The sequence below is a fragment of the Lissotriton vulgaris genome, chromosome 3_1, assembly GCF_964263255.1.
Source record: "Lissotriton vulgaris chromosome 3_1, aLisVul1.2, whole genome shotgun sequence".
Taxonomy (NCBI): Eukaryota; Metazoa; Chordata; class Amphibia; order Caudata; family Salamandridae; genus Lissotriton; species Lissotriton vulgaris.
The window spans coordinates 921194561-921209561 of NC_141689.1; the positions used below are offsets into that span (position 1 = coordinate 921194561).

Here is a 15001-nt window from a genome sequence, read left to right on the forward strand (position 1 = left end):
TGAACATCCAGACTGGATCGGGTGCAGAGTGTAGCCAGAGGCCAGCCCTGCAGCCAAAGCACATGCCCAGTTTGATTGGCCATGGTTGACTATGTGCAGCAGAGAAGTTGGCTTAATATGATAAAAAGAAACAGAAATTCATAGAAAAAATCAAAGCATTCAGTGACCATTATAATTAGGTATGGTATTAAGATCTTTCCTTGTGTTCAAAATCCCCAAAGATTGTACTTAAAAAGACAAAGATTACAGTGATGTTAAAGTTAGATATGTTATTTAAATCTTTGCTTACCTTAAAAAAAAAATGAAATTAGGCCTAGGCGAAACGTTAACATTGCTGGCGTAATTTGCACAAATTTGAGAAGCTCATTTTATGCGTCTTACACAAACGTTTCAAATCATAGCATTACAGTACTTAATTACTCATTATTTGTGGTAAAAATTAGCAGTGAACCCACCATTCCCTGTAAAAATTGTCAGCAAACGCATGGGAACAACAGAACGGTATAGATGCTTTTCACTGTGCTCTTGTTTCTTACACTATTTCCTTTGCATGAAAAGCATCTCTGTATCAAAAATTGAAGTGAGGCCATGTTTAATACTAAAAGCAGCTCAAAATGACAGATCTTCATTTAATTTAGTTTTGCATAATTTTGCTGAAATTTTGCGTAATTACGCAAAAGCAAATTACTCAAATTTCACACACCCCTACAAGAAATTCACAGATAAAACAAAAGTTATAGTGATTTCATAGTTCAGTCTGGTATTAAGATCTTAGCTACGTCAAAAAAGAAATACCCTAGAAATGTATCTAAATAAAAAACCAAAGGTTAAAGTGAAGTTATAGTTAGGTGTTGAAATAAAATTAAAAGAACATTTGAAAAGCAAGAAAACTGAGGAGGTGCCTACTGTAATGGAGTGGACCCTCCCCTGTGCTTCACACCTCCTACCCACAGCAACCCCCCCTTCCGATAGGGTCCCCTTCCCTTTTAAGGTTCACTCACCTGATTTGTAGCGGGAGTCATGAAAGAAATTTAGTTTTCCCATTTCAATACCTGTAGGAGCCGGGTTCACAACGGTAAACGTACACTTTTGTGTAAGTTTACGACTGTTTACTATTCCCAAAATTATTTTACCAGTAGCATCTTTACAACGGTGGAGTCAAAGCACAACAAAAAGAGGGCCTATTCTACATATCTCGGCTGGAAAATTGTTCCAACTCTGTACTACAATACCTTCTGGCCTGTGTGTATATGTTGTGGTCTTCTAACCCTGCTTATGTCATTTGATAAATATGAAAAATTATTATTGCAAAAAATATGTAGCACTCAAACAGTAAATTAATGAAAACACAACCCAAGAAAAATGACAAATTAATTTAGAAAAATAGAGAATATTTTAATAAGATCACCCAAAACAACAAAAATCAATAAGCAGAATCAGAGTTATGAATTTTAAAATAAGTCTTTGGGTTAAATGTGCGATCTTATTAAAATATTCTCTATTTTTTTAAATTAATTTGTCATTTTTCTTGAGTTGTGTTTTCATTAATTTACTGTTTTAGTGCTACATAAATACTAAACACATTGCCCCTAAGTTAAACCTGACTGCTTTTGTGCCAAGCTACCAGAGTGGTAAGCACAGGCTTACTAAGTGACTTTTGTGATTCACCCTAAAAAGGATTGTGAGTTGTAACCCTCTTCAACAAGTAATCCAACTTCTTTCAGGCAACTACGATATACTACTAAATGCACCACATATTTTGGTGAGGTGGGACAGTTGTGCAATGCAATGAATGGAATGAAATGATCTCTATCACACATTTAACCCAAAGACTTATTCTAGCACCCTCTATAAACATCATTAAATGTCCTGCAAGGTTATATACTCCCCCCACCTTGTTTAACCTACATTTAAACATCTTTGAATCTTCCTGGATACGTTAAGCCTCTAATACCATCAGCATGCTAATGATGCACAGATTTAAAAAAAAGGATAAAATAATGACACCTTTATCATCAACATTAATGACCGTTTTCCCAAAATACAAAGATGGATGACCAAATGGGAGTGAAAACTTAACCAGAATAACACACAATTTTCAATACTACGTTCTAGGAAAGCTTGCATACTTCAGAGAGTTTTGAGTTAGAACAACATGTAAAATATCTAAGTTTCATAAAAAACCATAAACGAACACTGACACCTCTTAAAATCACTGATTTAGGGTGCTCAACACCAGCGAAGACCAATAAAGTAAGTCAGTAGACTCATACCCAAATAATAGCCCCATTAAAAGCAGCCTTTCATGCAGCTTGAAAAATTACTTAAAACAAGGACATTTGACTTTTGTCCCCATCTTACTTGAATGGCTATATTTCCAAGCCTTTTCGATTGACAAGCATCGTTCTCAAACTCTGAAACTGAACACTGTTCGTTACCTGAGAAATAAACTGAAACTCAGGCGGAGATACCTCTGCAGTACTAACAGCTGCCACCTGGGAACAAAGCCACCACTAACATCCCCTTATACATCAGGCAGGACCTCTCTGCCACAGCCTTCAGAAACCGCCTGAACTCTAACGTACACTCAATACTGATGGTGACTCTGGACTTTTTTTTCCAACACCTTCGTAATTCTAATTTCATGCAATATTTTCAACACTTTGGAAATCCAACAAAAAGTCAGCTGTAAGGACTCTATAATGACAGCATTTCATATGAATATATTGTAGTGTAATTGTAACTGCATTTATAAAGCGCTTACTACCCCTGATGAAGTGTCGAAGCACTTTTTCAGTGAGTAGCACGCTACTCCAGAACCGATAAACGATTAATGGTGAATTAGCATAGGGAGATATGAAATTAATTTGAGTGGTGGACATGTTAGTCTGTCAGTTGGATTGAAAAAGGAGAGTGGGGTGATTGCAGACAGAAGGGTTTGCTTTTATATTGGGCTTGCTACCCCCGACAAGGTGTTGAAGTGCTACTCTGGAACCCAAACAGGATTAGTGGGAAATTAGTATAGGGAAATATGAAATTAATTTCAGCGGCGGACATGTTAGTCTGTCAGTTGAATTGAAAAAGAAGTCCTCCAGGAAGCAGCACAATTGCAACCTACCAGAACAAACATCTTCCAAAAAACACAAGTACCCTTCTTGATGGGTCTCATTATGAGTATCCCATTATTATTTAGTGTGGGATAATGAGAGCTGGGGTCTCTGATTCCAGCCAGTATGCCTGTACCTAATAACCAGTGCTTTAAATGGGGAAAAATAAGTGCAGGTACTCATCAAATTGAGCTAGGGGCGTGGCTAGTGGGCGGGGTTAGAGGCGGGGCGAGACATGATGATGCAAAAACACTTCTATTGAGTATTCCTGTTGGCCTTGCATTGTCCTGGATAGTGGTCTAAAACTTTCCATTCCTAAATACTGCCGGTGCTCAGACTTAAAGCCATGCCTGTAGGGATACTTTACACATATGGGGCTTCTCTCTGTTCACCAACCATGCCAGCAGTTATCCGGATTTGTCACCGTCTGTCAGTACTGTGTGGCTGCGCGTATTTGTCCAGCCTTGCCTTTATATCCACCACCCATCTGGCGGTGTTCAATAATTGCCTAGGCCCATTCGGCTCGCCGTAGGGCGATTCCCCAGACTCACTTGTTCCTTCTCTAGGTCTGTTAATTCTCGTTCTAGTTGTCTTCGTACTCCAGCCACTCAGGCCATGCCCTCTCTTTGCAGCGCAACCTTATAAGCCTCATATTCCACTGCTATAGTCACTGTGGTATACCCGTTTGCACAGAAAAAATGCAGAGTGTACCCCTTAATGTATGTACGAAAAGCACCACTCGTCAGGCACATTCATTCACAATTTCCACAACAGGATTTTCAGTCTAATCCACCCAGCGTAGAGAGTCGGGATTAGAGGTGAGTGGTCTGACAAATATCTCTTTAGGTTGGCTGAGGAAGCATACCAGTTCAAATCTTTTGTCTTCCCCAACACATAATCTATACGATTATATCCCCTGTGTACAGGTGGATATTATGAGAACACTTTGTCCCTCTGGTGATGATGTCTCCTGTCTCCAAACATCTAATTGTTGCTGACATATGGGGTCTGCATGTACCATTCACCTATCAAGGAGTACACCTGGCGCCAACCACGTCCCTACCCCTCTCCTATGGTTAGAGTATGTAGCACCGTACAAATGGCATAGCTTTTCTACCTCGTTCTACAAAGGTGCGTTTCCAGCAACATAACTATGCAGGCCTGATACCGTTTAAGATAGGATAACACTCTGTATCTTTTTGGGTATCCTTTGAGACCACATACATTCCGGGATGTTAGCACATTAACCACAGTCATGGACATGGCCCATGTGAAGTGCCCAGCAGGTTTGGGCCCTGCCCAATTCCCTCACCTCTCCCCCCACCCACCCACTCCAGCATCCCACATCAGAAGTTGCCATTGCTCTTTAAACCAGAAAAATAACACAAAGTGCAGCCCCTCAGGCGGTACCTAAATATCCCAACATGTGGCCCACCTAAGTGTATCGACTAGGCCTTCTGTCTAGAATGCGATCGTGTACTGGGCTGATTCTTCCAGCAGTATGCAGAGTGGAGCTGCAAGGGATCTAAGAAGGGGCGAGAAACAACAAAGCCTCGTTAAAAAGCAATTGGTCTTTTAAAGACCTGTGAAGTGCTCAGGTGCGGCTGTGATTGCTCCCTGGAAGCTGTCTCAGCCGGGCTGCCACACGACAGGGGAGGGGGTGTCTGAAGCCCCTTGATCCCAATGGGCTTGCGCGCCTGATGAGAACTTAACACTGCAGGAGCCCCCCAGCGCAGAAATACACAGGCTGCTGCCAGCCAGAGCGCCACCTCAACAAGCACGATCTGTTCCATGTACCCGTACTCTCCTTTCCCGAAAAATAAGTTCTGGTACTCGGGGGGATTAAACTGAGAAGTGCCGGTACTCAGTACCGGTGAGTACCGGCCCATTTAAAGCACTGCTAATAATGAGTATGACAATTTATTGACCATTGAATGGTAAATAACATGTAGACCAGGGAATACTGAGTCCTTTTACGCAAGTTAATCCCTCTTCCTGTCCCATACTGTGCCATTTACCATTGCAATTTACTATCTGCTTCAAGCATGTAATGGGAGCATGGGAATGTGGTGGATCAGGGCTGGTGCATTTGCTCCACTGTGCTGCAGGATGTGGGATGGGGATGAAGATGGGGATGGGCATGGGGAAGTTGGCCAGTTTGCGCCTCTGCCTGCAGGCTGTGCCTGGACAGGTCTACCATTTTGCACGCATTAAAAACAAGTCTAGTGTTTCCAAACCCTGCAATATTTGGTGCAGAAACACTGAGCTACTCGTAGCTGCCAGGAACTGTGTCATGGCCATAACACTTTAGGCAGCTCATACTCAGGCTTTATGTGTAAGAGTGCCTCTAGGAGCTTATGTTGTCTCCCTAGAAGCAGCACAGGTGCGACCCATCAGAAGACGCAGCTTTCATAAACCACCACGTTCTTAGGTCTACTTTACACAAGATAGTTGGAACTCTCTGCTTCCTGACAAAAAGTGACATAGGTGAAACCCACCGGAAAAACACAGCTTTCAGAAACCACCATGTGCTCTGGTCGTTTTGTATTTACTTATGTGTAAAGCTTTTTTTGTTGTTGTTGCTTTTACATTAAACATTGTACAAGCATTAGCAAGACTGTAGTTAGCAGAATATAATAGGTGGGCATTACATGAATAAGAAGAAGGGAAACATGACCGGACAAAAACAGCAACATTTATGGTAAGTGGGACGAACATTTCCGAGGATTAAGTGACAGGAAGGATCCGTAGGGTGCCATTGGAGAAATTCCATGGGTCCTAAGGCCTTGTAGTTTAAGGTCGCTCCGGTTCCACTTTGGATTCCAGGTGGGGGTAGGTGTAGAAGGCTGAGACCGCACACCTTTGGGGTCCCTGAGTCCCTTGTGCAGGTCCCACAGGAGCAGACTGCGGGGCACCTTAGGGATATTCCCAGGGTCGCAAATATTGAAGCAGGACCAACTGGCCTGCGGTAGAGACCAACCAAGTTCAGGTTGTATACTCACTCCATTTCTCACTGTGTAGTACTAGTCACTATAGGTCCTGAAGAATTGCTAGGATAGCATGAAACATGTCGACCTCACCAGAGGGTTGTAGATAGTCCTGCCCAGTACTTCTGTAGCGCCCTATCTCCCCTCCCACCATTTTAACCAAGGGAGTCGGCCACGTTAATAAAAATCCTTGTGGACTGGCTAACCTTTTTTAATCACCACCACCTTCTCACGACTACACTTTTTCTGCCCTCTCACACGCATGCACCATATGGCTAGAACAAAAGATCTCCGCTAAAGAGCCCCTTCGCGGGTGCCCGTCAGACATTGCAGCGCCAGTCTGACGAGGAGCAGGACTCATATGATGAAGCATGACACCTAGCTTGCTGGGTGTGTGAGGGTTCTAGTTCCCAAGAGTGGATTCCCCCCTTCTTCTTTCCTTTCCTCCCCACCCTTTTGTCTTTCCCCATACACCTCTACACTCCACCCTATCAGCCTTCTTTGGGGAACTTTGTGCTTCTTGTTGCTAAATTTTTGTAGTTTAAGGAACGGGACATAGAGGCATCCATATTATGACAGAGAAACAGAAGATGGAAAAAGGGGGATATGGAGGTTAGCCAACCAATGGGAGATCTGCCCCTCGGGTATTTTGGGGAAGTGGAGCAGTTGGACGACTGGTCGGGGGTTGGGTGTTTTTTGGGCTACTTATGTAGCTTAGGGGTATATATGCAGCCATTTTACAGTACCAGCCAACATTTTATGTTGGCGACACAGTGGCTGGTACTTGGTAGATAACAGTTTTGTTTAATAAACTTTTAGTTTCCTCACCCGTGGGGTTTTAACGGCGGCCGGTGGCTTGGCCAGTGAGGGCAAGTTGGCCCTGGTTTTGAGGCTGCTGGCAGTGCACCCTAATGTTATGAGGAAGGAGGGGCTCAGCGTGGCGTTCATCTCGTACAAACAGCGGCTAACTGGGTCGCTGTGGCCGTTTCTCGCTTTCACCCGGCACCGGCCCCTTAGAATGGCAGCGATCCAGGTAGGAGGTAGGTTGCATATATTGCACGCGCTATTTGTGTTCCCTGTCCTACATCCTCAAACTATACAGGGGTAAAATACATCTTTTTACATATCTTATTGATTAAATCGTATCATAAGCATTGAGGAGTGTATGTTTTAATTGTTTGAACCGTTTTAATTAACCATCAAATAAACATTCATACCCTCAAATTATACCTGCTTAGTTGAATTTCTTATACATGTTAATTTTTCTTGTAAGGGCCACTGTAAATATTGAGCTGTACATATAAGGGGTTTGTTAACATCAAATCAGTCATACAAGCGCTAACTTAGGACATGCCCTTTGCCACAATTTTGGGCTGGGCATCCTAAATAGTTGATGAGCTGGAGTAGTGCTATTTCACCAGATTAGCCAGTGGCAAATAGTTAGTTATTAGGCACAGGACTTTCAAAGTAACACAAAACAATCAACATAACATATCAACATAACGAAATGCCACACAACAAATATGTACAAACTTTATTGGCACACATTACCACGCCCAGAACCCTGCATTTATAATACAATGAACTGTGTCTGCAACAAGCGCTGCCTTAACTTACCACCGAGGACATGAAATAGCTGCAGTCAAAAATGTTTTGTGATACTACCCAACATGGCTTGTTCTCCATGTAAATTGGCTTAATGTCCTCTCGGATTAGCCTCATCTGCTGCTCTGGTGTCTGAGGGCCTTTCCTGTTGTCTGGTCATCACACACTAAAATTTTGGGTGGACTATGTGTTGCCAAGCAACTATATATCTATTTAAAATAAACTTTGGAAGCTGAAAAACCCACCTAGTTCTGGCATTTTGAATGTACCTACATGTGTACAGTTTTTCCAAAGTATTTGCCGTGTTATGCACCTTAATATGAATCGCCCCAACATATACATACACTTTTCAAATCACTTTCGCTGCATTTTCCATTCTTTTTGTGATTGCTTGTCAGTGTGTACTCACCTTTGTGGCCAGGTAGCATTTGTCTCCTTGGCTGTGCTTCTATTGAAGAGTATGGCTTTAAGTCTGGCTTCAATGACTTGCATATCGATGACCTGCACGATGACTAGAGTTGTGCTCTTTTCATGTTTGCACCTATGGCTGGCAGTAAAACAAAACGAGTGACAGATAGATTATGCTTGCTTATAAAACGATAGAGCGTAGACATGGATGTAGAGGTGTGTGAAAGCAGATTGGCCATGTGGTACATGTTTTAGATTAATCTTGTAGGCAAGAAGATCAGTCTTGAATTCAGAAATGTTCAAATTGTCAGGCCAGATGAGTTTGTTAAGTTCGCTATTTTCTTATAATTTTGAGTGAAATTTGAATGCCCTGGGCAAATCAGACCATTAGTTTAAAATGATAAAAATATAGCAAATATGAAAACATGCTCGGATGTATTCATATTCATGCAGCGATCTTTGTATGCCCAGCTGTACTTTATTTATAGTAGTTAATGACAACCCTTTGTATTTTCTGTTTTCTTTTAGGATGGGCGCCTTTTATGCACCAGGTCTTATTGGACTGAATATACTGCGTCTGATAACGTCAATGTACTTCCAGGTCTGGGCTGTTATGAGCAGCAATGTCCCTCATGAGCGTGTATTCAAAGCATCAAAATCAAACAACTTTTATATGGGGCTGTTGCTGCTTGTTCTTTTTATGAGCCTGCTGCCGGTAGCTTACACGATAATGTCACTGCCTCCTTCGTTTGACTGTGGACCATTCAGGTACTGTGGTATCCTGTTTTTATGGCAGTATCACCAGTAAAGAGATTAAATCAAAGGTTAACCGCATTTAAGTTAAGATTAACTGTAGTGGTGCCTAGTAAATTTAGAAAAGCTTGGGGAGAAAATACTACCTCGATTTTGACACAGGGATCAAGCTTGACCTCCTTAAGAAGGTTTTGGGGGTTTTCTCTCCGTTTGAGCAATTTGAAAAAACGACCACTTGGTGCATTTTAAAGGTCGATCTTTACATGAAATCAAAGTTGTGATTTCGCAATATTTTGTGGTGTGACAGTCATGCCTTTCCATTCCCAGGAGTTTTGGGGTTCACCTTCTCCAAGAAAACCTTCACAAAATAGTGGCAAGTCAGTGGGTTTTCAGCACGATTTCTCTTAATATTGACTATAGAGATACAATCTGCAATTTCAGATGGATTATAATTTTCAAAGCATATTCATCATCTCTACATGTCTTCTTTTCACTTGCTTTCATTTAGATACCCTCTCTCTTCCAGGAAGATTCTCAGTTTTGTGTTTGTCTTAGAACCGACTTGGAATGGGCAGAAAGGAAAAATCATAAACTGTTCATATCTCGCTTTCATTGGGCGTAGATAGCAAATATAGACCAATCGTATAGGCACATCCAGCAATGTTACCACTCAATGTACAGAGAATACACAGGTTCAAAAGGCAGGATGGGAGGAAGATCGTTCAGAGTAGCTGCAGCCAAGCTATGGAACAGTCTACCTGCCGAAATTCGCCATATCCCTCATCTCCTCCCATTCAGGAAACGTATCAAAACTTGGCTCTTTCCCCTGTCCCTATAAAAAAACCGGCCTCTTCCAGCTCACCCCCGTCAATAAACCACAAGAGTAGCTATCAGCGCCAGGATACCTGCCAGGTGACAGTCGCGCTTTATAAATATTTTAAATAAATAAATAAATAATAAATGTGCATGTAGGTTCAGAGGCCCAAAAGAATTAGTGCATTTACGTGTGCACTACTGTGTTGCCCAGTGACGGCTGGTGACATTTGAAAGTGGTTGGCTTAAAAGTTTTGCATGACTATTATGTAGTGAGGGACGTGGGCAAGCTTAATGGACAAATGTGGGGTCCAAGCTGGATCCTACTCCAGAGAAAACAATATAAAAAAAGATTGGCAAATCGTGCATTTTGAAGCAAATTAATTTAGTGATTAAGCAAGGCTTATAAAGCAGTGGGAAAGTATAGTTTTGAAATATTGAACACATTAAAAAAAACAGCCCAATATCTTACTGAATTAATATATTCAACAGTTACTGTAATGTGCAAATTATACAATGCTTCAACTTCAGCCTTTTAAAGTGTCTGCTTGCCCAGTGTCTTGCAATGCATAAGGCATCAACTTTGGAAGAAAATGCTCTAACCAGGTTTCGGGAAGGACCTACAGCTGCTGATTGCAATCATTCATATCGAAATATGTGAAGACAGGTCTTTAACCCGTTCTTTGCGGGTGTCAGCCAACGGCCGTCGCAAGCCCTAACTCCGAAGTGCGACGCACGTCCGTTGGCCGATGCGGCCCTGCCCGCTTAACAGAACGTTCGAAGCAGTTAAGGTGTTAAGTGGGATGAAACATTTGTTGACTCTCTAAAAGGAAACAAGTAAAATAAAATAAGTTTCTGTGATTCCCAGAATGTGCTACCTGACTGGTATTTTGGTTTCTCTCTGACATGTAATTGCATCCAGATAATAACCACAACAAATGACCTACACCTAAAACCTGTCAGTACGATTGGCTTTGTCAATGGCTGTTAGCTGTTTAACATAAATGAGTAACAACAAGGATTTTGTATAAATAATTAACCGTCAAAATGTTTAAATTCTGAAATTTCAATAGTATTGAGGCCTGTGGAAGGAGTTTTGGCGTTCAGTTATGTGCACTTTATGTTAGATATATGTGTCCTTTTTTTCTGCACATCTCATCGAAATGCACATCTTAAACCAACTCTCTTTCCTCTTCAGCACCCTCTTTTCACTCTCCCCTGAATGCACTCCCTTGAATCTACCTCACTTCACCACTTCCAAATATACACTGCACACACTCACTCACATTTAAGCAATTCATTTACTTTTGCTTTTGCCCTGTAAGTATTTTGCCATCTGTGCACCCCTTCACACACCATTTCACAAAATTGCTATTGCAACTGGAATACATGGCCATTGTTCTGTGTGCTCTGCAGAGAGGCCAACAAACTGACAGGCCCTTTGCTTTGGCTTCAGTGTCCTAGCTCTCACTCAAAGCCCTTCATAAACACATGCGCAGCTCAAAGTCCGCATGGAAAACAATACAGAAAGAAACACACCATGATTAAATAGCTGACATGCATTGCCTTAACATTTTTAACACTTGTTCAGAAAACCAATCCATGTTTTTGCCATTAATGTTGTTAAGGGCAAGTCAGTGGCGTCAGAGACTGCCGAAATGGGACGGAAGGGCCATGATTCGGACTACTATTTATTTTATTTATGCAGTTTTATATAGCGCGGACTTTACCCGAAGGCGTCAGAGCGCTTTACAATAGGAACAGAAATGATACAAACTGAGAACATTACACGAACAGCAGATTGCAAAAGCATACGTTACGTTACATACGGTAAAGTGATCATTGTGAGCAAACAAAAATACATGAGGTAGTAAAAATTGTGAGCAACCAAAAATACATGAGGTAGACAAGGTAATAGTGATACTTCTGAGCAAACAAAATACATGAGGTAGTAAAAATGTGAGCTACCAAAAATACATGAGGTAGTAAAAAGTGCACAGGAGGAAAAAGTGACAAGTGTGCAGGCTACACGAGAAAATAGAGTATAATTTGAGGTATAATACTGCAATATATGCTAGACACTCAAGCACAAGAACAAACGTTACGTAGGTGAAGGTGGCTAATGCCACCTTTATCTTGTAAATCAAATTTAAAAAACTACACTCAGTGCTTTTCTTTTCAGAGTATTATTTCTTAAAACCTTGATAACATAAAACTGTGCCATTAATGCCATGTTTTTGTTAAAGTCTGCATTGCATGCTCTTGGTCGGTAGTCTAAGCAGCATGTAGTAATTGCAGTGAGGCACACAGCTGATTTAAAGACACTCTGCCCACAGACCACATTAGAACTGCAATGCACATATATCAAATGAGCCAACATAGCTAAGCTGGTCTGGAGAGACTTTAAGGTGCACCGCCTGTACTTCTTTGCAGGACTCGATATTAAGGGACAGTTTTAATACAACAGCAGATAACTGTCTACTTTAAGCTCATTTCGCTCGCTTTGCTCTTAACTCAGATATGTGCATCAACTTCACAAGGGAGCAAGAACCCGATCCTGCTCGCCTTTTGGATCAATTTTGCGGGGGGACAAATGCAGTAGCTCCACTCCTAATGGGGCCAGCAACGTGCAATCAGTTCCTGGATATCACAGTGGGGGCGGTATGAATGACAAGGGGTCTCAGCACAATATGTATAACGGAAGATTAGCATTCTAGCACTTACCATTACTAAGAACAAGGCACCATGTCATGTGCTCACATCCACTCCTATGTGTGATGAATGGGAAAGGGTGAGATATATGCCTGTGAATGACGGACGGCTGCTCTTATGCAGGGACGGAGACTTCAACAACAAAAACAAAGCATCCCTGGCATATAATGGATACTGCTGTAGAATAAATGGCAGTGATTCATTATGAAGAGCTTTAAACCAGTAAGCCCTGCACCGTGCGACACAGTTCAGAAATGTGATTTACCGTCCTGCTTCCATCTTCTGCTTTAGAGCGAGGTGGGGCAGACAGCCTAGGACACACAGCCCAGACTTAAATACATCAATTTGTTTAGAGATATGATCTCATCTCTAAATAAATTGATCTATTGAATATTTGTTCAGGAATGTAAAGAAATATGAGGAGGCCGTATCCCCAGAGCCATAATGGAGAATCAACCCCTGATGCCTGCTGTAATTTTCTACGCAGCACTGCCTTTACATGTCGGTCAGAAACATCTACCAACTGACATCGCCGCAGAATTGGGACCAACCTAACTCCGGTCGGAGGTCCCAACCGCATTATTACGATGCGAGCTCAGATGGTGCGGTCGCACACTCCTATTTCCCTATTGGAGCTTGTGCTACAGTCGGAAACCAGCCACAGCACAAGCTCCCATACAGAAATGGGAGTTTGTACAAATCCCTCCCAACTGTGGCAGGTACCTCACAGTGCCTGCCACAGGGTGCAGGGATTTACAGGGGGACACCATGGGTGCCCACCAGACCCAGAACCGTAGGCTGCAGAGGCAAGAGGGCCCTGCTAGGGCCCCCCAAAGTCATCTTTCAACAGCCTTTCCAAGTCGGAAAGTCTGGCATGGAAAGGCTGTCTGAACCCGACATCGAAATCCTGACGGCAGAAACACCGTCCTGACCGTTATGATATTGACTGGCCTACGGGCTGCTTGAGCCCATCGGAAGCCAGATGGAATGACCGGCCTTTTTTACTTCCTATCGCTTACATTGTAATTAGTCGGTCGAAAGTCAAACTAGAGTTGTTGGTCGAATAGCATGTGACCTCCAGGTAGAGGCTTTCCAACTGACATCATAATAGGGCCCTAAATGTAAATGCAAATTCGACTTTCAATTCATAGGTACTTCCAAAGTCTCAAACTAGCTCATTTTTACATATAAGTCACCGCTAAAGTCTATGCTAGATGTCCCAGGGGTAGGGTACCTAGTAGCTATAAGCCCTGGTTAGGTAAAGACTGCCAGTTCCATATTCCCGAACTGAAGTGAATGGCTCCATAGGCAAACATTGAGATATGTTATTTATTTGTAAATATTGACAGAAGTCACCTACAAATATACTACAAGGTATATAATTAATAGTTAAGGTATATCCAATAATTTGCCACTGTTAGGCTTATAATAACTATTACAGAAAATAAGGTATTAAACTTTCTTTTCTGTGAGCCAAAATCCAGCTCTCCAGCTTCCCTCTCTTGATTGGCCAGCCATTCCCAGGCTGTACCAGAGCTGCCTGATTAGGGGTGAAGTATCCTGTCACAGTAGAAAATAGATTTCTTGTGGGTGGAAAACTTTAGCAGATGTCAAAAGACAGAAAGAGAGTGGGGGAGCTAAACTTGCCTTCAAAGGGAGAATGACAGTTTGAGACCTGCATAGGATGACACCCGCATCCTGTACTCCCAGTCGCAGTAATTAGATTAGTCAGAGGGTTGGAAGGGTTGTGTCAGTGAAACGTAGCCACACCAGTCGGTTGGCTTAGCCAGATCTAACCCCAAAATAGAGACTTTCTCCATGTTGGATTTTGAGAGCCTAGTGCTTTCTGGGACAAGAATATGCCACAGTTTGGATGAAGTGGTCATACACCTAGGTGGCACTCTGCACCCCGATGGTCAGGGGTGCCCCCTTGCTTGCTGCCCAGAAACAATGCATACATATGGAAGAGTTTCTAAGCAACTCAGATCTGCTGCCTGAAACTACAAGGAGGTGAAGGACTGCCTTGCTGGAACCTTGGCCTGCATCCCTAAGGATTGCACTCTGACAGTGTCTTGGGTCATATGACTGTGAACGGCTGACCTGTGGTGGGTTGCGTTTTCTTTACAGACATGGGGAGAGATGCCTTTGGGTGTGAGGCAGGGTGTTCCTCTCCTGAACAGCCCTTCCTGAGCTTCAAAGGGTAACCTTAGAGCTATGCCCACCTTCTTCCTGACTTATAAGGCCCCTTCTCTGTCAAATGAAGCTCATGCCTGCTTGCCTTTGTCCCTTTAGACCAGGGGTCTCCAAACCTGTCCTGGAGGGCCGGATCCATGCCAGATTTTTTGGATATCCCCATTGAGATACATGTAGTAATTCTAAAAATCTGGCATGGATCCGGCCCTCCAGGACCGGTTTTGAGACCCCTGCTCTAGACATATTGGAGCCAAACCCAGAAAAAGGGGAAGGTTAGACAGAGGGGACATCCCCTGCGTAAAGGCTGGCAATGGTCATAAGAATGGCCCCCTCAGAATCTCTCATCCGAAAACATCCGGGCCTGTGGAAGATTCAGAAGAAGGACTTACCTGCTGTCTGAAGAGGGAAGACTGGAGTTTTTTT

The 15001-nt window shown here is 42.6% G+C and overlaps 1 protein-coding gene across 1 annotated transcript in view; it reads left to right on the top strand.

Moving 5' to 3' along the window:
- Positions 1–15001, top strand: part of LOC147727212 (transmembrane channel-like protein 2-B) — a 748500-nt gene that overhangs the window by 624279 nt on the left and 109220 nt on the right. Inside the window, exon 15 of the mRNA XM_086963588.1 lies at positions 8636–8875. Within this exon, the coding sequence (XP_086819714.1) occupies positions 8636–8875 (240 nt within the window). The remainder of the gene's footprint in view (positions 1–8635; positions 8876–15001) is intronic.